Source organism: Bos indicus, chromosome 24, assembly GCF_029378745.1.
Source record: "Bos indicus isolate NIAB-ARS_2022 breed Sahiwal x Tharparkar chromosome 24, NIAB-ARS_B.indTharparkar_mat_pri_1.0, whole genome shotgun sequence".
Classification (NCBI taxonomy): domain Eukaryota; kingdom Metazoa; phylum Chordata; class Mammalia; order Artiodactyla; family Bovidae; genus Bos; species Bos indicus.
In genome coordinates, this window is record NC_091783.1 from 43,502,764 (window position 1) to 43,526,338 (window position 23,575).

Genomic DNA, 23,575 nt, shown 5'->3' on the forward strand with positions numbered 1-23,575 from the left:
CCAATACCCAGCTGAGAACCACTGAGCTCATCTAACACCCAAGGCCACCTTTAATCAGAGGTAAATTTAAGTGGGGAAGATCTTTGTTTTAAAGAATTTAACCCCCAAAAACTTATATTCTATTGATTTCTATATGATTTTTGCTCAAAAAAGCTAGGAATAATTGACTTACTCGTTATTTCTCTGTGGCAATGATCCAAAACATATCTAACTCATGCACAAAATGTCTTTCATGGAGTTATTTATGATGCTGAAAGGCTAGAGATAACCTGAATGTTCACTTCAGGGAAACAATATGAACCATGAACAAATCATGGCACATCCCATGCAGGCATTCCTGCCAGCAGTCACATAAACTCATACTATCTTGGAATGGTAATACACAACATAAACAAAGGCATTAACAAATCAATAAATGGAACTGGGCTATTTGGGAGAAACTTTCATTTAGCTCCTCAGCTGTATTTCAAAGTTACTTGCACGTGTGAGTTGACTATGTTAAGATTGACCAACATCTCCTTTTCCCCGGGATCTGATGCAAATCTGACCTGTTCTTCCCTAAAGATAACTTGTCTTGCTTTTTCTTTACCCTGAATACTTAGAAAGGTCAGCAAAATGGAGCCAAGTTTTTATGCTTTTTAAATGTATTCCTGGTAAAAACTTTGACCTTGAGTTTCAAGGCTTTCTTTGGCTCAGAGATGTTCTTCACTGTCTCCTCAGTTCCTGATTCATCTGTCTCCTCTGTCCTCTCTTTCAGAACTTTAACCAGACATTTGAGAAATTCCTGTGCTTTAAATGCTCTCTTACTATTAATCTTTCTCCTAAATTCCTAAATGTGAGGTTTTTGTTTTTCAAGTTAACTTGGCATTCTGCACAATCTATTCTGCTAGGGAGTCCTAAATTTTCTTTACAGTCACATTTTATAACTTCAAGAACTCATTCTTGATCTCAGCTTATTTTATTTTTGCAATCTTCTCTTGTCATATTGGGGATCTGAATTCCACTTTTCTCTCTTTTTTATACTATTTCACATGCCCTAAAGGACACAGTTTCATTTTCTTCAAGTGCTGAGTTTTTCATATCTCTAATATTGTGTTTGTTCATCTATACAGGAAAGTGCCCTTACCCAAACTTTTGTGGATGTTCACACTTTACTATCAAAATTCCCTAAGTCTCAAGTATGTGGGTGGGACCCTTCTCTAGTGTCAAGAAATAACTTTTTTCCCCTTATCACTCTGTTTTGGTCATTTCAATAAGAAAGAACAACAACAAAAAAATCTTCTACTGCATGGGATTAAAGACCTAGAAAATCATATCCGTTTCTCATTTTCTGACTTTTCTTGCTGTCAATTTTTTTTCTTACTGTCAATTTTTACTGCTATTTGTACAACTGTGTCTGACAACTTTCTCTTTAAAATCAGACCTCAGACTTGAAATTATCAAGGAGCAAGTCTATTAAGTGCATAAGAAAAGCATGTTCACATTTAAAGTAAACACAGAAAGAGGATTTACATTTGCCTGAAGATGAGCAGGCTGAAGCCAAGTCAAGGAGTAGGGGAAGACGGGTCCAAGTAGACAAAATAGCTGTGCAAAGTCACAGACATGTGAACATACATAAGGAATGAATGAAGAATGACTGATTGGTGTTCTGCAAGAAGCATAAGCAACACAACACTTGTGGTTCACAAGAGAGGGAAATGCAAGACTGAAGGATGAGCAAGTGGCAAGAGATCAGATCATGCAGGCCTTTGTTCATGCTTCACTCACCCAACACACACATAAGACCCTACAAATTATGCAAATGGTGTTGTAAATGGATGGGCAGGAACAAGGAAAGATGGATTACTCTACATATAGTATACTAAAAGCAGTTATTCAGAAAAAATTAATTGATCAGGAACAAGACAAGGATTTCCACCTTCATCACTTCTATTCAACACAGCACTGGATGTTCAACCTGAGAACTAGGCAAAAAAATATTAAGCAATCCAAGTTGGAAGGAAAGTTGATGAATTACCTCTACTCACAAAAGATGTGATCTTGTGTGTAGAAAAACCTAAAGAATCCACAAAACAACTGTTAGAGCTAATACACATTCAGAAAAATTGCAAAACACAAAATCAACACACAAAAATCAGCTGTTTCTACATACTAGCAATGAACAATGCAAAAAACTGAAATTAAGAAAACATACCCATTTATAATAGAATGAAAAGGAATAAAACACTTAAGAATAAACTTAACCAAAATGGTGAAAGATCCATACTCTAATAACTATAAAAGATGGCTGAAATAAATTAAATACAACCTAAACAAAACGGAAAGCTACCTCATGCTCATCGACTGGAAGACAGTATTAAGATGACAAAATGATAAGAAGTGATTTTCTTTTTTTTTTTTAATCAAATACATATTTAATTAAGAAACTAATAATGCAATATTACCCAAACAAAATGTAAGCACACGTTCAATTATCATGTTCCATATTTCAGAGAAGAGGCATTAAGGATTTATGCTATAAGTTTATTTACAAACATATCTAGGATGCTGAGTTCAAGGGATTGATCCTTTTAAGAGACTGCACCTCTTAACATGCTCCTCTTCCTATCTGTCTCATGGATTACTTTTTAAGCAGTTGGTGTCTTACTATAAAGAAAGGTGCAGCAAATCCAGACCCAAAGAACAAAGTCATCATAGCGAGTAATCTCCACTTGTTTTCCACTGAAAATGGTATATTCTTCCCTGGACCCTCCTCATAGTGGCTCCGACGAACCACAGAGGTTGTGAACCTCCGGATGCTCTATCCCAACATAGCACTGTTGGACGCTCTACAAAAGATCCAGAGACGGGAGGCAGAAGAAATGGCGGCTGCAAACCTACCGCTCCTTGACTCACGACCTTGTTCCTCTCAAGAAGTGATTTTTCAATGTAATCCCTATCAAAATCCCTATTTGTTCAATGTAATCCCGATCAAAATTCCAATGACAATTTTATAGAAATAGAAAAACTCATCCCAAAATTTATATGAAAAGTCAAGGGATGCAGAAAAGTCAAACAATACTGAAAAAGGACAATAAAGCTGAAGAATCACACTTGCCTGATTACAATATTTATAGAGCTACAGTCATCAACCCCATGTGGTATGCCAAAAAGATAGACACAGATAAGTGGAATAGAAGAGAGTTCAGAAATAACCCTCAGATCTGTGGTCAACTGATTTTCAACAAATGGGCCATGATCATCCAACACAGAAGGGACAGTCTTTTCAAAAAACAGTGTTGGGAAAACTGGACAACCACATGCAAAAGAATGAAGTTGGATTTTTACAATACACCTCACAGAAAAATTAACTAAAAATGGATCAAAGACCTATTTATAAGAGCCAAACATAAGAAAATCTTAGGAGAAAACATAAGGTTTGAAAATCTTCATGATCTTGAATTTGGCAATGGTATCCTAAATTATGACACCAAAAGCACAGGCAACAAAGCAAAAATAGATGAACTGGATGTCATCAAAACTGAAGACTTACTTGCATAAAATGACACTATCTAAAGAGTAAAAACCCACAGACTAGGAAAAAATATTTATATATATCTGATGAAATATTAATAACCAGAATATATAAAGAACTCCTACAATTCAACAAAACAAAAATTTAAAAATAGGCAAAGACAAACACTAGCATGGACAAAATCTGAAATACCAACACCACCAAATGATAACAAGAGTGTGGAGCAACAGAACTCTCATTCACTGCTGGTGGGAATACAAAATGGTTCAGCCATTCTGAAAGACAGTGTGGTGCTTTCTTACAAAACTACACAAACTCTTAACATATGACCTAGCAATCAGGCTCCTTGGTATTTACCCAAAGGAGCTGAATACTTATGTCCACATAAAAACCTGCACATGGATGTTTCTATCAGTTTTATTCATAATTGCCAAAACTTGGAAGCAACCAGTATGTCCTTCAAAGGCTGAATGGATAAATAAACTGTGATACACCCAGATGACAAAATATTAATCAGTGTGAAAAAGAAATGAGCTATCAAACCATGAAAGACATGGACGAACTTTAAATGCAGATTTCTAATTGAAAGAAGCCAACGTGAAAAGGCTACATCCTGTATGATTCCAACTATATGACATTCTGGAAAAGGCAAAACTATGGGGACAATAAAAGATAAGTGGTTGTCAGGGGTTGGAGGGATGACAAGGTGGAGCACAGAGAATTTCTGAAAACACTCTGATGATGGCACAGTGATGGTCAGAGGTCATATAATACATTAGTCCAAACACACCGATTATACAACACCAAGAGTGAATCTTAATGTTAAACTATGGATCTGGATGATTATTGGCAGTGTAGGTTTATGGATTGTAACAAATGTACCACTCTGGTGGGGAACGCTGATAATGGTATGGGGCCAGGGGTGTATATAAGAAATCTCTGCCTTCCTCTCAATCCTGCTGTGAACCTGAAACGACTCCAGTAAAGTCTTAATTAAAAACAAACCAAAAAAGGGCAAAGGACTGGAACAGTCATTTCTCCAAAGATATAGATACAGTCAATAAGCACATGAAAAAGATGTTCAACATCCTTAGTCATGAGGGAAATGCAAATCTAAACCTCAATGACATAACTACTAGGCAGGACCATAATTTTTTAAATGGAAAATAAAAAGTGTTAGTGAGGGTATGAAGAAAGCAGAATTCTCAAACATTGCTGGTGAGAATGTAAAATGTTGCTGCCACTGTGGAAAACAGTTTAGCAGCTCTTCCATGTTAAATATAGAACAAAGGTCTGTCTAGTCAAGGCTATGGTTTTTCCAGTGGTCATGTATGGATGTGAGAGTTGGACTGTGAAGAAAGCTGAGTACCGAAGAATTGATGCTTTTGAACTGTGGTGTTGGAGAAGACTCTTGAGAGTCCCTTGGACTGCAAGGAGATCCAACTAGTCCATTCTAAAGGAGATCAGCCCTGTGTGTTCTTTGAAAGGAATGATGCTTAAGCTGAAACTCCAGTACTTTGGCCACCTCATGCAAAGAGTTGACTCCTTGGAAAAGACTCTGATGCTGGGAGGGATTGGGGTCAGGAGAAGGGGACGACAGAGGATGAGATGGCTGGATGGCATCACCAACTCGATGGACGTGCATTTGAGTGAACTCCAGGAGTTGGTGATGGACAGGGAGTCCTGGCATGCTGCAATTCATGGGGTCACAAAGAGTCTGACAGGACTGAATGACTGAACTGAACTGAACCGTATTATCCAGCAATTCTACCTGTATGTCCAAACCAAAAGAATTAAAAACAAGGACTCCAGGACTTCTCTGGTGGCTCAGTGCATAAGAATCAGCCTGCCAATGCAGGCAACTCGGGTTTGATCACTGATCCGGGAAGATCGCACACACCAAGTGCACCACAACTACTGAGCCTGTGCTCTGGAGGTCAGGAGCCGCAACAAGAGAAGCCACTGCAATGAATGAGTAGTCCCTGCTTAACGCAACTAGAGAAAGCCTGTGCACACAACAAAGACCCAGACCAGTGAAAAATAAAAAAACAAAACAGGGATGCCAATGAATATTTGCACACCAATGTTCACAGCAGTATTATTATCAAGAGCCAAAAGGTGGAAACAATCCAAACATCCATTAGCAGACAAACAAAATGTGGTATATCCATACAAAAAAAAATATTCAGCCATAAAAACGAATGAGGCTGCTACAGATGACATTGTTCAACCTTAACAACATCATGTTCAGTGAAATAATTCAGATACAAAGAGAAAAGTACTACACGGGCCCATGTGTATGAAGGATGTAGAGAGGCAGATTCATAGAGCTCAAGTAAAGGAGAGGTCACCAGGGACCAGAGGAGGAGGAAATAGGGAGTTACTGCTTACTGGGGACAGGGTTTCTGTTCAGGGTGCTGAAAGGGTTTGGCAAATGGGGATGATGGCTGCACAGCACTGTAAATGGAATAAATGACTCTGAATTGTATACATTAAAATGGTGAAAATGGCAAATTACTTACATTTAACCACAGAAACAATGTGATAAGGTGTCTACCTCATTCCTCATACCAAAATCAAACCCTGGTTGAGCAATGATTCAAACATAAAAGAAATAAAACCATAAAATTGTTGAAAAACATTGGAGAAAGTTTTTTTGTAATCATAGAACAGAGAAAGCCTCTCTGAGCTATGGCACAATAACTTAGAAAAGGCTGATAAATCTCATTTCATTAATATTTAAATTTTCTACATGAAAAACTATCATAAATAAGGGCAAAATATATTTTGAAAAATATTACAAATAAATATTACAATTATGAATAAAATTTGAAGAAATATTTGTAATATATGACAAAGGTTTAACTTCCTTAATATGTAAAGAGCTCTAACATACCAGAAAGGGAAAGGAAATACAAGTGACTTTTAAAAGTAAGTACTGTTAAACTTCATTCATAAGAAAAGAACTGCAAAATACAAAAACAGTAAGACCATTTTCCACCTCATGAACAAAGATTAAAAACTAGGCATACAAAGGTGTAGGAAACCGGCACTTTCCTACACTACTGACGCGGACGTGTGTGTACATGCTCTTTGCAGCACTGCTCGTAACAGCTAACGGCCAGAAATAACCTACATGTGCACAGATGAGTGCTTAAATAATGAACACTGTTCAGCTGTTAAAATGAACACGTGAGATCTATATGGAAGGATTTTCTATATGTAAGAGTAAAAGCAAGGTGTAAAACAGTATGCTAACATTTGTTTTAATGGTGCTGGACAGAGAGAGGGAGGGAGAGGGGAGACAGGCAGGCAGGCAGGTAAAGATGGGTGTGAATGGAGAAGCACAGTGATCGCCCACAGGAAGGAACCAGGAAAGGTAGGAGCAGTGACTTGCTCTTGCATTGCATGCCCTTCTATATTTTTCTCACTCTTGCCATATTCCTGAAACCCCAACCAAGCCATTTACTTATTCAGGTATTAAAACATGAGCTCTAGAATTCAGTACTGGATTCCTATCTGGACCTGCTGGTTAACTGCAGCATACATCTGGAGAAGCAGTTTTTCTCATGTGCGACCACCTGTGAGATAATCCACATGAAGTTACATAGTATCTGTCTGATACAAAGGAGGAGGTTCAAGCAAGATAAGCTATTTTATTCTTATTAAACTCTCTTACTCAAAGAGGGCCTCTCAGAAAGCATGATACACAGCAGGACATACACCAGGAGGAATCTGATCTCCCCAGACAGTGAAGGGCACTCTCAGAGCCATAACCAAGCCTGAACACTCTTAAGTAATGGAGTTTGAAGGATGTGAGACACTTAGCTTCACACTTCACTGTGTCCATCCACAGGACCTTCATACAGAGTACAGGCAAAAACATCTGACTAATAAAGAGAACACTGAGCCATCATATAATTCAGGATTCCCTTAGGGATCTTAAGTATAAAGGAAGAAATTTTGGTATTTCTCCCATAATTACAAACAACCAATTTGGGATTATCTTAAAGATTTTTTTTTTCCTTATAAAATTAACATCTCTTTTCCCATTTCCTAAATTCTTACTTGCTGTTTCATCACAAGAGTTCAGGATAGAATATTCTACAGTACAAGGATACATTTTCCGTATACTATGTAAAAAAAAGGTATGTACCAAGTACTAAAATATTGTTTAATATTGTGTAATTTTCTTACCCTGATATTACTACTAGTAATAGGGATTTCAAAAAATAAAAACTTATGATTTGAATGCAACGCAGGAGATCCTGTTTCAATCCCTGGGTGGGGAAAATTCCCTGAAGGAAATGGCAACCCTAAGCCTGGCAGGCTACAGTCCATGCGGTCACAAAGAGTCAGACACGACTGAGCAACTAACCTCACATCACATCACCTACGTTTTGTAATTTCATTGGTTGATACAGTTGCCACTGTCATAGAGAACCTGGACTGTCTGAGGTCCCAACCTTAACTAGGAGGAGCGGACCACCGTCCAGGAACCTTACTCCAGCCCACTTTAAGAACTCCTGGAAGCACGACTAAGCAAACTGTCAAGAGGAAATGATAGCTTTCAGAATACAAAACTGTTTGAATACAGTGAAAGAAACAAAGTAATTCAGCATGAGACTTTCTCTAGAGGAATGCAGGCAGTGTGACACAAAGTTATCAGTGATAGAGACGTGAGCCAAACAAAGCGACAGAACAATGAGCTTATTAAGTTAGAGTACTGGGTGTGAAAGAGTAGGAGCATATTAAAACAAACAAACAGAAAAAAGCCAGAAATCCACAGACACAAGTTTCCTGGAAGTCAGCAATCCCAATGGTCCTCAGGGCCTATGATGCCCTTGAAATCATACACCAAATCTAGGGGAATTGTACGTATGTGGTCATGTCTCTTGTTCACAGGTTTTAATCTTGCTGCGTGTCTAAATGTGTCCACGATCCTTAAAAGCAAGGATTTCACTGTTTACTACACCATAAATACTACATTAAATTATCACTATACTCAATACATTTAAAATAGCACTGTACTCATTTCAGACAACAGCCCAGCAGGCAGAACATCATCCCAACTAAGAATGTAACAGAAAAGCTTAATATTCCACTCAGAACAGCAGAGTCAGAACTCACATGCTCTAACACTAGCTGGCTGAACCATATTTGTTCCTTGGCTATCAGCTGCTATGTTGTAATGGTATTATCAAAGGTTCTAATAAACTAGTAGGTTTAAATATTCTCTGCCCCTAACAGTTTACCAGTAAGAAATAAAAATTTTAATGGCGCGACCAACAGGGAACAGAGTGTGGAGAATCTAGGTAAGAATTTCCAGGGGAAACAAATCATAGGAATGCTGAGAAAGTGAAGAGCATTTAACTTAATTTAGCACTTATGTAAATTTTAATTCTGCTTTCCTAGATTTTATCTATGGTTTACTCTCTGGAGAGAGAACAGAATAAGAAAACAAAGCAATCAAGCAGGGGATCAGAACTGCAGGAAGAGACACCAAGAGCTGAGCTACAGACTTCCTCAGCCTTGGTGGCTAAGGCTCTGTGCTTCTTAGTGGCTAGCTACTTCCTAGTGTTAGTGGCTAAGGCACTGTGCTCCCAGTGCAGGGGGCCCGGGTTCGATCCCTGGTCAGGGAACTAGAGCCCACAGGCAGCAACTAACTGTTCGTATGTCACAACTAAAACTCGGTGCAGCCAAATAAATCAATAGATACATTAAAAAAAAAAAAAAAAGAACTGTGACAGTTTTCCAACAGGGAATAGCAAATTCTTGTGGATACTAATGACCTAGGAGAAACCAAAAAGGGTTACTGGAGATTCTGTTTTAAAGTCAATACCCTGAATAAGAGCAAGCTAGAAAGTGCAGGGCCAATGCAGCCATCTGGAATTCCATGATTCTAGGTATCCATAACCTAGAGAACTAGGCTTCTTCCTAGGTGGCTCAGTGTAAAGAATCCGCCTGCCAATGGAGGAGACCCAGAAGATGTGGGTTAGATCTTGGGGCTGGGAAGATCCCCAGAGGAGGAAATGGCAACCCACTTCAAGTATTCTTGCCTGGGAAATGCCATGGACAGAGGAGCCTGGCGGGCTACAGTCCATGGGGTCAAAAAGTCAGACACAACTCAGCACCATGAACACAACCTACAGAACCTGTCAAAGGCGAAACAGTACTGTTTCCAGTTCTATATCCTTCACCAGGGTATCATTCTCCGGGTTGCTTTTCCTTAAAATGGTGGTTCTGACCGTCTGAGGAATCAGAGAGTTCCATTTAAGAATCTGACTGAAGCCCTGAAATCCCCTAGAAACCACATCCCCAGGGGCATTCAAATAAGTTTGCAGTTTCAGGGCACTTGGAAATCCCTTTCCAGTCTAATCCATGGGTCCCAGACGTGGTTTTCAAGGCCTCCAGTCCCACAAGGACCAACCTATTATAACACATCCCACTCTCTCCTGCCATTGAAAATGTCATGATTCTTTCAGCGCCACTGTCTCAAGCAGATCATAAAGGAAGCAACAGAGGCTGTCATGCTGGCAGAGCAGGGCAGGCTGCAGTGAGACTCAGGAGCACAGGCTGTGAGTTCCTAGTGGATGTGGTAACCCTACAGCAGTCACAACCTCGTGCTAGACGGGGTCACCTCAGCGGCAAGTGAGGAGCTGGAAGAACCAAGGTGCTGACATCTCACAGTAGTACTTTTGTTTAGTGAATGCTAACTGAGCATCAGGCACACCTTAGGCTACAGGCAGATGGTAGGGAAACAAAGGAAAATGAGGCAGTCCCCAAGGAACTACACAGACTGGCAGACAGGTGTACAACAATGGGATTCATATGCTAATGAGAGAGCATTCAGAATCAAAGGAACAAATAGCTTTGCCACAGTGGTGATGTGGTAAAGAATCTGCCTGTCAATGCACGAGACGTGGGTTCAATCCCTAGGACGGGAAGATCCCCTGGAGAAGGAAATGGCAACATACTTTTCCTGCTTAGAAAATCCCATGGACAGAGGGGCCTGGTGGGCTACAGTCCACAGGATCACAGAGTCAGACATGACTGAGCGACTAAACAACAACAAAATGACTGATGTCTAGTCTTGAAGACATTTTCCAAGACAAGTAAGGTAGGCAGAGAGTATGTCCAACTTGTCTAGTATGTCCAGGCAAAGACTCCAAGGTGTGAAAACACAAGTGATTCTCAAGGAAATCAAGGAGTTTAATATGGCAGCAAGCCCTGAGTACTTACATTAAGGCTGGCAGAACATGGAACAGATACTGCAAGGGAACAGTTTTAGAACAAGACAGCTTTGATTTTTCCTCCACACTGGCTGCCAAGGTAAGTGCCAGAAGAATAGAGTTCATTTGATATTTTACTTCTAAAAATCAGCTGACTCACAAATGATAAAAACTGCTCTTACTCTGACAATATTTGAACCATGAATTTCTATTGAAGAAAAATGACCAGTTAAGTATTCCACAAACTCTGATTAATCACCCGAATTCTTCCTGAACTACCACTTACAAGAAACATTACTCCATAACTTAGCTTTTGCCACTTCCCTACAGTTTTAGTTTCTTCCCCGAAAGGCTCACACAATTCCATTCCTTTCCTCTGCCCTTCTAATGCCCCTGCTGATTCACATGGCAATCAGCAGCAACAAGGGAAAGGCAGAAAGGGATCGTGAACATTTCTCAAAAAGCTAGAATTAACCTCAGACTATATTAATGCTACTAGCTTGTTGATCAGACCAAATTAGACCTTTCCAGCAATCTCACTTCTGCCAGCCGCGCCCATTCACAGCAAGGCTTTCCACACTGTGCTCCTGGTCCCATCAGCCCCTACTTCCTGAAGCTTCTGGCTCCAATATTCATCCCTTCTCTTTCTTCAATCTCCAACCTATCTCTTTAGCCTCCCCCGCTCCTTCCGGATCATGTAAACCATCAAGTCACCCTTCTGTGGTAGGAAGTCAGTGTTCAATAAACACATATTAAGTGCCACTAGATAGATGCATGTCCTGCAGGAATCCTGATGAGGCACTGAACACAAGCAACCAAGAGTGAGCTCTAATCCAGTCATTCACTCCCAGAAACCTCCCATGTCACAAGTTACCTTGTAAAAGCAACTGTTCAGAGAGGGCAAAAAGGAGTAAGGGGCCAGAGTTCAGACTAAAAAGAATACATTTCCTTTTCTTACAGGACTTTGACTGATAAGGTATAAAGTAAAAGTTCTCACACACTAAAAGCAAGTCTAGCTCTTAGTTCTAGTCAGTTTTTTTTTTTTTTTTGCTCAACAGCAAAGCCTTTCTTTTCCTAACCAAATTAGTATTGCCAAAAAAAGCACAACTCTTCTCAAACATTATCATCAACATACCCTCTGCTGTGATCTACAAAGCAGAAAGTCCACTGAAACACTTTTTTCTACTCAAACAACAGTGGTTTGCTTAATGGAAACTGCTGTCCTGAAGTCCTGTGCTTCTGCATCACAGCCAATGCCCGGCCTTGAAAGGGGTGGCCATAGGTACATCCAGGGGATCCCACCCTGCCAGGGAGGGCCGGGAAACCACCCCCTTCCTCGAGGAAGTGAGAATCCAAGGACGAGGAGGAGGTAGTTAAGCAAAGGTGGGAAGAAACAGGGAAAGAAAAGTTGTGCGGAGGCAAAGAGAACTGTCTCTACAAAGGTCTTAAGAGGACAGACAGCACATTTCAAGGAGCAGAAGAAACCAGTGGAAAAGTGGGAAGAAAGACACATGGGGAGGCAAGACCCGTGGTCTCAGGAGCTGTGGCGGGGTTTCAAGGCACCATTCCAGCTCTGTCCCCCATCTGACTTCTGTTTTCCACTCAAATTGCTCTCTTTAAGGAACCTGTTGATCTTTGAGACATTAACTCAATGGGCCTCTTGGATTGTGACCTTGTTGATGCCCACTACAGCACATGCCTACTGACCATCAGCTCCCTCCACACCCACCACCGATTTACTCCCATTCCTAAGGCTATTCCTCTCTAGTCTTTTTGCAAACTTCCCTTTCTCTACCTGTGTCCTTAAAAACTGTTGTCTGTCAAGATTCTGTACTTGGCCTTCGGTATTTCCAAACCATCTGCATGATTTTTACTGACCTAACTAAAGCTCTTGTCCTTCCCTTAGGAAAAAAATTAAAATGAAGAGCTTTGACCAACCCACTAAAGGACTCCTAGGCAGAAGCCCATGAAGAGTTTCCTGAACTCCATGCCATTGAATACAATTTTTAGTGGATATAAATGCATTTTTCTGATGAGATGAATTATAGTTCTCATGGAATATTCAAGGGTACTTACTAATGAAAACAAAAAAAGTCAAAAGTGCTTTATCAAAATGTCCAGGTGAATGAAGCTGTAGCAAGCACCACCTCTTCTCAAACCTGGATTCTGATAAACTGCCTGCAACCTGGGGACAGTCGTCTCTTTTAATACAAATGTAACTAGAGAAGACACAGCTGGCACCCTCTCACATAAAGCTTCCTACGAGAATCCGCATTTAAAACTTCCTATTATTGGGAAAATCCTTACCAGTATTCTTTGCAGTGAGTACCCAATTCTAACGCACGCTGACCCACGTCGATCAGGGTATTTATTACACGTCCTGCTAACGTGCTCAAGAAGAAAACGTTACATTACGAACATAATGACAAGAGGAACTTTCATCTAATTAAACGGGAAGGGGGAAAAACCCGGGAGCAAGTAGATTTACAGGAAAGCCCTTTTTGTCGTCTGACTGTACAGACAGCGACCTGAGGAGCCAGAACAGCATTTACCTCACACCACTCACTATAATCCTGGGAACAACATGCAATGATTAGCAGGAGGGAGCGGACAACTAGATCATTTGAAGACATAAAATGAAGTTCTACTCGCACAGAAAAGGTCCGTGGTTGAGTCGGGAGACCGTCCCAGGGCACGTCTCCCCGAGGAGACCAGAAATCAAGCCAGGCGCCCGCGTCCGCACAGCCGCCTCACGACATGCGGAGACCCGACCCCGCCGGCCCGGCCTGGGGTCGCGCGGCAGCCCCTTGGAGCCTCCCCTGACTCACCGAGCTCCTTCCGGAAAGCTCTGAGGGGGCGACCGCGCGCCGAAGGCGCTCAGGCAGCCGCGAGCCGACCGCCCAGCCAAGGTCCCGCGACCCTCCCAGGACCCCCGACCCTCAGCCGCCCCCTGCCCTGTCCCGGCCACGCCCACACCCGCCACCGGCACCGCCCCTCGGAGCCCACTGCGCCTGCGCGCATGCGGCCTCCCCAACCCGAGCGCCGAAGCACAGAGGCCCTGGGCGGCGCAAGTGCGCCGCCACTTCCGCCCCAACGGGAGGCGGGGGAGGCGGCGGGTGCCTGCGGGCGGGAGCCCGGTCCTCTGAGGGGGACGCCGGCGGCTCTGTGAGCCCGCCACTCACCAGGTACAGCTGCTGCCAGCGATTCTGAGCGTCTAACTCCTCAAACTCCCGTTCGATGGCAGCCGACATGGCGGCGGGAGCAAGCTGTCGCGAGGGAGCCTGCGCCGGCGGAGAGGCTCAGGCCCCACACGATCCGGGCAGCGCGCAGCCGCTGCCGCGCATGCGCGCTCCACGCCAGCCCCGCCCCGCCCCCACGCCGCCCCGGCCGCGGGGAAAGTACCTGGTGCGTGGCGTCAGCGCGCCGTCTGCGCTACGCGGGGCGGGGCGCCGCGGGAGGCGTGGTCCAGGCGGTGCCCAGGTGGAGGGGGCGGGGCCAGGCAGCCCCAGGGGCGGGGCGGGCAGGCCGGAGAGGCTGGGCTTCAGGGAGAGTTGCAGGTTGAGCGCCCCGGGGTTTGAATTTTATTTTGAACATCATCTAGGTCAGTTTAGCGGCATGTGCCCCACTTTCTTCTCTAGGATAATGTAAACTGGGACTGATGCCTGCGCCTGGCCCCCCGCGGGTTTTGTGCCAAATAAACCGCCGTTACACCAGGAGAGGCAACGTCTCCTGGAGGTTGGAGACGACAGCTTGTTAAGTAAACGTTATACAGCTTAAAAGTTAGTGTTACCTTTGTTGTTCAGTCGCTCAGTCGTCTCCGGCTCCTTGCGCCCCATGGACTGCAGAACGCCAGGCTTCCCTGTTCTTCCCCGTATCCCAGAGTTTGCTAAAACTCAGTCCATCGAGTCAGTGATGCCATGCAACCATCTCATCCTCTGTCCTCCTCTTCTCCTGGCTTGCTTCAATCTCACTGAGCGTCAGGGTCTTTTTCAATAAGTCGGCTCTCGGCTCTCGGCTCTTCTCATCAGGTGGCCACAGTATTGGAGTTTCAGCATCAGTACTTCCAATGAATATTCAGGGCTGATTTCCTTTAGGATTGACTTGTTTGATCTCCTTGCAGTCCAGGGGACTCTCAAGAGTCTTCTCAAGCACCACAGTTCGAAGGTATCAGTTCTTCAGCTCTCAGCCTTTTTTATTGTTCAGCTCTCACATCCATACATGACTACTGGAAAAACCATAGCTTTGACTATACAGATTTTTGTTACCTGTAAAAAGAACAAATCATCTCATAACAAACAAACATGCTGATTATGGAAATCATCTCCCTTTACAGTAAGATAATTCATTATAGGGAAACTTGCGTTCTTAGAATAGCTTATCACCTTCAGTAGAAATGTGACGTGTTAGAAAAATTTAGCTGTGCTGTCCAAAACTGAAATTTAAACTTTAATTAAATGAAATAACAAAGATTCTCTTCTTGACCAAACTCTACTCAAGATTCTCTGAGCTCTTTTTCAGCTAGGTCTTGAGTTTTGGACTGCCCTGTTTCTCTCTGCATTGTCAAATTTTTGCCATCCTGCTGAGTCAGTTAGCCAGAAGCCCCCATTCTCAGTATCTGATCACTCTTGATATTTAGTCAGGTTCCTCATCTTTGCATCCCTCGCGTGACATCTGATCTCCCTGCCCTGCCTTTACCTAGAATCCTATTAGGTCAGCTCACCCAGAACCCCCTGTGCTGCCTCTGTTAAAAACAAGACTACAGGCCCAAAAGGAAGTCGATGGAAAGTCCCATGTCACCAATCTAGATTTGATGATAGTTTCAGCTCTCCCAGAAATGGGATTTAAAGGAGTAAATCAAGATTCAATAATCACCACTAGGTAGGTGATCTGCCAGGTAGACTTCCCTCAACCTTGTAGTAACCAGTTGCTTCTCTGCCTGGAATAACTCCCTTGTTCCAGCTCCCTTCTACCTGTAAGTCGTTTGTTTTGGGTAGCTCCTTGGAGCTTCTGTCCATTTGCCCAAAACACGAATCATTTAATAAAGCCAATAAAATCTTTAAATTTTACTCAGTTGAATTCTGGTTTTTTTTTTAACACCTTTTAGTAATTTTCCATCTGCTGACACCCCACTTGACTATAAATTCCCACTTCCTATTCAGAATTTGGAGTTGAACCCGTCCCTCCCCCACTACAAGACCCATTGTGGTGTCCCCTATACCTGTCACAGTATTCACCCCACGCACAGCTGGAATAAAGTCTTCCTTTTACCTCATCATCTTCTACAAGTGTCAGGCATAGATTTTTTCTTTAACAGAAATTAAGAATTCAGTTCCTTAGTTGAACTAGCCACATTTCAAATCTCAGTAGCCACACAGGCTAGTGGCTAAAGGATTGCAGAGCACACAAACCATCGAAATTCTGTGGAACAGAGCTACCTGAGAGGTTTGAAATACTTCATTATTTTAAAGTGTCCTTGACATTGACATTTAGTCTCAGTCGTTTCTGACTCTTTGCGACCCCATGAACTGGGCTCCTCTGTTCACGGAGATTCTCCAGGCTAGAATGCTGGAGTGGGTTGCCATGCTCTCCTCCAGGGGATTTTCAGGAGTCCAGGAGCCTGACTTGTATGGTGAAGTGACTTGAGGGTCCACAGATGTTAAACAATGCTGAAGCAACCTGGTGGCTCAGTGGTAAAGAACTACCTGAGAGGTTTAAAATACTTGGGTATTTTAAAGTGTCCTTACACAAGTAAGATAATTTAAATACTGGTCAGAGAAAACCAGCAAGCTGTTGGACCAAGAAGAAACTGTAACACAGAACATTAAGCAGCCAATAAACCCTGACAGAATATAACTGAGGAATACATACACTCTCCCTCAAGAAATGCCCCACAATGTAAGTGTCCTGGTTTCCGAAGTTCCATCCTTCAAACTGACTAAATTAAAGGCATAATATCTCCTGGGATTCCTCATGGCTGTTGGGGTCAAACAGCTCATCAAATCGTGATCTCACAGCAGCAGTTCTTGTCACCAGATGCACATGGTCCCTCAGTAACTCTGGCAAATGCTGGCTGGGGGTGCAGTGCTTCCCTTCTGTGGGTTTGCCCTCATATGCTGTGTGTAGCTACGACTCTAAGGCAGCAAGCAGTTCTCATACCAGCAACATGTGCATTGACGGTGAACGACAAAATGAACAGAGATCAGCTACATTGCCTACGTGGTTCCATCAGCCTCCCTAGAGAGGTTCAGTGTGGCCTCCATTGGCTGCTGGTCCTCATGGCATCTTCAGTGGTGAGACACATGGTGGGTGCAGAGAGAGCAGAGGAGGAAATGAACAAAAAGGGATTTCAGGGAATGTTTCTGAGGTCTATCCTGTGGAAACTCCTGGAATAAGACTTGAAGAAAACTGATAAGAAAGATTTAAAGTATTTTTCAAAGGTTATGTAGTTGGATTTTCATTTCTTTTGAATGAAACTTCTTGTAGACAGGTGTCCAGGAGCCTGACTTGTATAGTGAAGTGGCTTGAGGGTCCACAGATGTTAAATAATTTTGAAGCAACCTGGTGGTTCAGTGATAAAGAACCCACCTGCAGTGCAGAAGACGCAGGTTCAATCCCTGGATCAGATCCTCTGGAGAAGGAAAAAGCAACCCACTCCAGTATTCTTGCTTGGAAAATTACATGGACAGAGGAGCCTGGCAGGCTACAGTCCATGGGGTCACAAAAGAGTCAGACATGACTTTTCGATTGAACAAAAACAATCTAGTGAAGCTTTTCAAACTCAACAAAATCTGGATTCAGGACCTTATTTTGGGGCTTCCCTGGTGGCTCAGTGGTAAAGAATCTGCCTGCCAGTGCAGAAGACGGGTTCGATCCCTAATCCAGGAAGATCCCACATGCTGCAGAATAACTAAATCCATGCGACAGAACCCTTGATCCTCTGCTCTAGAGTTCCTTATTAGCCCCGAAGCTGCAACTACTGAACCTGTGCACCTACAGCCCATGCTCCACAACAAGAGAAGTCAGCACAAGGAGAAGAGCCTGCACCACAACTAGAGAAGAGCCTGTACAGCAACAAAGACCCAGCACAGCTGCTGCTGCTGCTAAGTCACTTCAGTCGTGTCCGACTCTGTGTGACCCCATAGACGGCAGCCCACCAGGCTCCCCCGTCCCTGGGATTCTCCAGGAAAGAACACTGGAGTGGGTTGCCCTTTCCTTCTCCAATGCATGAAAGTGAAAAGTGAAAGGGAAGTCGCTCAGTCGTGTCCGACTCTTCGAGACCCCATGGACTGCAGCCTACCGGGCTCCTCCTCTGTCCGTGGGATTTTCCAGACAAGAGTATTGAAGTGGGGTGCCATCACCTTCTCCTCAGCACAGCTAAAAATAAGTAAATAAATGAAACGACCTTATTGTTAAGACCTGGTTTTTTACCTACATTCTGTTTCCTGTCTCCCATTCGCTGAAGCCGGAAACCTGGACTCAGGTAGACATGGACTTTGTAGACATTGCTCCTTCTTCTCAAATTTCAGTGGTCATAAAAATACCTCCTAATTGTCTCCTAAGTAGTAATTGTCCCACCACCATGCTTCCCATCACCCTCACTGTCTCCCTGTCCTTTCTCTTCTGTGTCTAACAGGTCACCTGCTTCTGTTGATTCTTCCTTAAGGAAACTCTCTGCGCTCCAGTCTGTCCCCACTGCCACTGCCTTAGTTCAGGTTTCATCATCTTCCTGCCTTGTCTCTTGTCCCATCCAATTGTGGGACATTCTATTTGGGAATCCCAAGTTCAGCATGGTACCTGGTACACGATAGATGAAAAATAAATGTGACCAAATGGATCTTTGTTGGACATTTAGATTGTTTCAAATTTTCCCATCATATGAAAATGCTGCAATATCCTTTTTGGATACAACTCCCCCCTCCTTTTTAAGGAGTATTTCCTTTGGATAAATACTCAGAATAGGAATTATTGGGCAAAAAGGAATGACTCTTACTCCATTAGATTTTCCCAGAAGCAAGCCCTGGGAGGGAGATTTGAGTACAAGTATGTTCCACAGTGGGTGATGCCAGGAACCCTGGTGAAGGACACTGGAAGGGATGCAGGAACAGGAAGCAAGGAAGGAAGCAGTGAAAGGTTTGTTGACAGCCCATCACCACTGTAGGCAACCGGGCCTGGTCCCACTGGAGAACTCCGAGAGGAAGTCCAGAACTACTGCTGAGTTATCCAGACTGAAGCCTGAGGAGAATGGGGTGTTAACTGCCAACTCCCCATGTGTCATGAGCTGAAGAAGCTTCTAGAGGTTCTCATCGGAGTGCATGTGGCCCTGCTGTGGACTGCATAGGCATCTGCTTCCCCCAACATCTGTATGTTGAGATGGAGGTGGGGCCTTTGGGAGACGAATCATCATGATGGTGAAGCCTCATTAGAAGAAACCCCAGCAAGTTCTGCTGCTCTCTTTCTTTGCATGGTGGGGGGTGGGGGGCAAGAAGGATGCTGGTTCTCATCAGACACAACATCTGCTGGCATTTGATCTTGAACTTCTCAGCCTTTAGAACCGTGAGAAATAAACATTTGGGCTACTCTGTCTATGGTATTTTGGCAGCCCAAATGGATAGTTCCCAAATAGCATCTGAGAGTCCAGGTTCTTTGGGACCTCTCTATGCATGCCCCCTGGAGTGCTAAACTTCTTGCTAGACTCACCTGAAGAGCTGTCCCACGATGATGCTTCTACTTCTCCAGATTACCCACCACCACCACGTGTTACCTCCTGACTGTTCTCAGTGCCACTTTAGTTGGGAAAACAGGTCACACTCCAGGAAGAAAGTTTATGCAATCAAAAGAATCATAGGGCTTGGCTCACAGGCACTGATAGGAAGGAGAAGGAAATGGGCAGTTGTAAATCTTAAGGTGTTGAGTAAAGAAGGACGGACCTTTGAGGATGAGGAGAGGAGAATGTATCAATACAGAAATGCACTCTACTGACGTGGGAGTCCTGGCAGGGGCACCTGCATCCCTCTTCGTTCACTGCCAGGAAAATTTCCTGAAGTGCAGACAGGACTGTGATCCACAATGGATGGGGTGAGGTTTAAACTTCCTTGCAAAGCACTGGAAAAGCTCAGGGAACACGGACTTCAGAATGGAACCCTCTGGGCAAGCAGAAACCCCACTGCCTGGCCCTGCTCCTTCGGAGAACTCAGTGTACATTCCTTTCATAAAGCTCAAGGAGTACGCTGGGGAGGGGGGGCATTGTGTCTCTAAGAGATGGGCGGGACACATCCTGTGTGGGCCAGAGCTGACCAGAAGGTGCTGGAAGTGGGGATGGTGGGGTCCTGGAAGAGCGTGGGTTGGGGGGTCGCAGGGGCAACAGCACTAGAAGAAGTTCCTCCACCTTCAAAGTCACGTGCTAATGACCAATAGATCCAGGTGCTCCACTCTGGGGTGAGAGAGATGGCAGCTGACCAAGTAGGGTCCAAGTGTTGGAAGGCTGAAGTTTGAAATGAGTCATGGCAATGGAAAATCACAGTTTCTCATTCACTGTCCACAGCCAAATCAGTTCACAGAACTGAAAGCTCACTGAGTGAAAGGAAGGTGCCAATTCCCTTTGATGAAGGATGCTGCAACCCCACTACAGGGTAGATAACTATGACCCAGGGAAATGGGTAGAGAATCTGGGTTGATCTGAAATAGTGTTATGTTCCTGCAGTAAGAGCTGGGGCTTGTGAAGGCAGGTGACAAGTGGAGTTCTGGTCCAAGAACACCCTACAGCGCTGCCAGGTCCTTGGCCTGCCCGTGGTTATTTCCCAGCTCCCATGTGCATAGTTGGGATTTTACACAGTAGTTGGCAGAACCCTTATAAGGATTTCCTGATGTGTAGAATAAGAGCCATGGGGAGAAGTCTCTGAAAAGGCCCCAACCCATCAAGAAAAAAGTTAAGAGCAATCCTAGGAGGAGTTGTGGAGAGTAGCACCATCAGAAGGGACATCAGGGATGGGGGCGGGGGGCGGCGCAAAAACCAGCAGGATATTGGCAGGGAAAGGTGGACAAGTGTACACTGAACTTAGTTAGGAACCCAACCATAGGCACCTCACCCAACACAGTTAGGACTGAGCGATGGATGGTTTCCAGCGCTTGTTACCTGGCTGCTCGCCTGCACATTGGCCAAGAAAGAGGTTGGAAGTGAGCTGTCACTGAGCTTCCCAGGCTCTTGCCTTCCCTTCACAGTACAGCCCTCTGGGATCTCGATCTTTGCGGCCCCCGTACTCGCTTGCTGTCTGAGCTGCTCATCCAAATGAATCAGAGTATTTCTGATCTCTCTGTGGGTCCTCCTTCTCTGACTTCAGGATGTAGGAATTACTTGCACATATATTTTTTCTTGGGCCCTAACTGAAATTAAGACTTCCGTATCACTTTTTAAATTTTTATTTACTTTTTTATTCATTTATTTTGAGTGTGGTAGGTCTTTGCTGCTGCTCAGGCTTTTCTCTAATTGTGGCTAGTGGAGGCTACTCTCTAGTTGTAGCGCTCGGGCTTCTCACTGCTGTGGTTTCTCTTGTTGTGGAGCACGGGCTCTAGGGCCCTCAGGCGTCAGGAGTTTTGGCTCCTGGGCTCCAGGGCACAAACTCTAGTTGTGGCACACAGACTTAGTTGCTCCTCGGCATGAGGGATCGTCCCAGACCAGTGATGGAACTGGTGTCTGTTGCATCACAAGGCAGATTCTTTGCCACTGAGCCACGAGGGAAGCCTTATGTCACTTTTTAAATTCGTAATATTTTACTTTTAAAACTTAGGTTGAGTTAAATAAGACACAATATATTTATATTTGTTCATTCCAGGTGATAGGTACAGGGGTATTTGTCTTATTGGTCTGGAGGGTTTTTTGTTATCTTTTTTACTGTGGTAAAATAGACCCAACACCACCCCTCCTCCCTTCCTTCTGCTGAATGGGCATCTCTGTAGTGGAGGGCAGGGAGGACACCTGTCCTTCTGCTGACACCAGAAGGAACGTTCAGATGATCATCAAATTGCCTTATGCTGAGTCTCATGAAAATAAAGTAAACCCCCTTAATTTAAACTTAGAAATAGACTGGCTGACCTTCAGTTCCATTTTCACAGTTCTGTCGACTTAAAAAAAAAAGAGTGTATAACGTGAAAGTTGTGAATTAAGTTTTATCTGGGGCAAAATGAAGATTGTAGCCCAGGAGATAGCCCCTCACAGTAGCTCTGAGAAACTGCTCCAAAGAAGCAGGGGGGAAGGTCAGTATAGATGTGATTCTGATGAAGATTGTGATTCTGATGTGACTCTTGAAATGCAATCAAACACATATTTTCCCAGAAGGTTTCTTTTAGTCTCTTGAAGACTGCTAGTCACAAGAAACAGTTGTCACCTTGAAGGGCTTTAGTGCTTTTCTACATATGAGGAGATACAAGAATTGGACCTATAAAGCTGGCTCTTCAAAAATCTGTCTGAGGACCAGTCCTGCCAGTTTTTTCCCCTCTGAGCACAGAGTGCCTCATTTCTGCTCTCCACCCTGAACTCCTTTCAGTGGGTGGTGAAGGTCAGCAGTTGCAGCAGCACATGATTTAATCCTTGTTGAGGTAGATGGCAAGTCCCAGTTTGTGGTTGACAGTTCCACTGAAATGTCCCACTACAATTTACTGAACCAGTCCTCTACTATTAGGCATTCAGATTGTTTCCAGCTTTTCACTATGGCAAACTAGCAGTAAAACAATGCATGTTACCACAGAGATGTGGTCCTAATTCCCTTCCCTCTGTGACTGAGGTCCAGAAACCTGGAAATACAAACTGGCCATGAAAATCCAGGACCTGTGGCATCCTAGACAAATGGACACAACTTGTCTGAAAACAAATGTATGCACAGCTTGCTTTAGGAATATATCACAAAATTCACAGGCCTGTGTGATGTAAATGGATGTATTGATAAAGATTTGGAATAGTGGCCAGAGAAGAGATGCAGTGCACACCTGTTCACCATCCATTAGTGCACATGAAGGTTCTCTGTGGCCACCTGACTCTCATTTGAGAGAGAGCACCCTCGTGGTGGGGGCTTCCCTGATAACTTGGTTGGTAAAGAATCCGCCTGCAATGCAGGAGACCCCGGTTCGATTCCTGGGTTGGGAAGATCCACTGGAGAAGGGATAGGCTACCCACTCCAGTATTCTTGGGCTTCCCTTGTGGCTCAGCTGGTAAAGAATCCACCTGCAAAGCAGGAGACCTGGGTTCGATCCCTGGGTTGGGAAGATCCCCTGGAGAAGGGAAAAACTACCCACTACAGTATTCTGGCCTGGAGAATTCCATGGACTGTATATAGTCCATGGAGTTACAAAGAGCTGGACACAACTGAGCAACTTTCACGAACCCTCATGGTGACCATGTGCAATGCCAGGGGCCTGTCCATGCTGTCAGGTAGAGTCCGCTCAGGGGGGTCTGCTCCCTGGCTTCTGTGGAGCCCCTGCACTCTGCTGATGTTCATCCCCTCAGACACTCTGAGCAGGTACCCCAGGGTGCACAGGAGGATTCAGGTGAAGCTTCATCTTCTAGGGGTGAAGATACTCTTTGGAATCTTATGCCACAAAGCAGGACAACCCCCAGCCCTGTCTTTTCTTGTTCTCTAAGCTTTAATCGCGGCCCTCTCAGAATAGGATCCACTTCATGGTAGACACCACCCTGGCCTCCCCACCAGCTGGTGTGTGTGTGTGGGGGTGGTGCATGACGTGGAGAAGCTCCTGCTGAAGGACTTGAAACTGATCAGGTAAAGCCAGAATCCTCACAGTGAGTGGAGAAGAGAGGCTGGTAGTCAGCGGAGGTCACTAC

General features: G+C 44.0%; 1 protein-coding gene and 1 pseudogene across 6 annotated transcripts in view; both read right to left on the reverse strand.

The window, feature by feature from the left end:
- PTPN2 (protein tyrosine phosphatase non-receptor type 2) overlaps positions 1-14,101 on the reverse strand; it is an 86,360-nt gene extending 72,259 nt beyond the window's left edge. For 3 of the 6 annotated variants that reach the window (XM_019986808.2, XM_070778978.1, XM_070778977.1), the window contains exon 1: positions 13,929-14,100. In XM_019986808.2, the coding sequence (XP_019842367.1) occupies positions 13,929-13,997 (69 nt within the window). In that variant the 5' untranslated portion in view covers positions 13,998-14,100. Of the gene's footprint in view, positions 1-13,928 lie in introns of all 6 variants that reach the window. The other 3 variants (XM_070778976.1, XM_019986807.2, XM_019986809.2) reach the window with 2 other exon arrangements.
- On the reverse strand, positions 2,503-13,563 carry LOC139179463 (cytochrome c oxidase subunit 7C, mitochondrial pseudogene; annotated as a pseudogene).
- Positions 14,102-23,575: the final 9,474 nt, after the last annotated feature.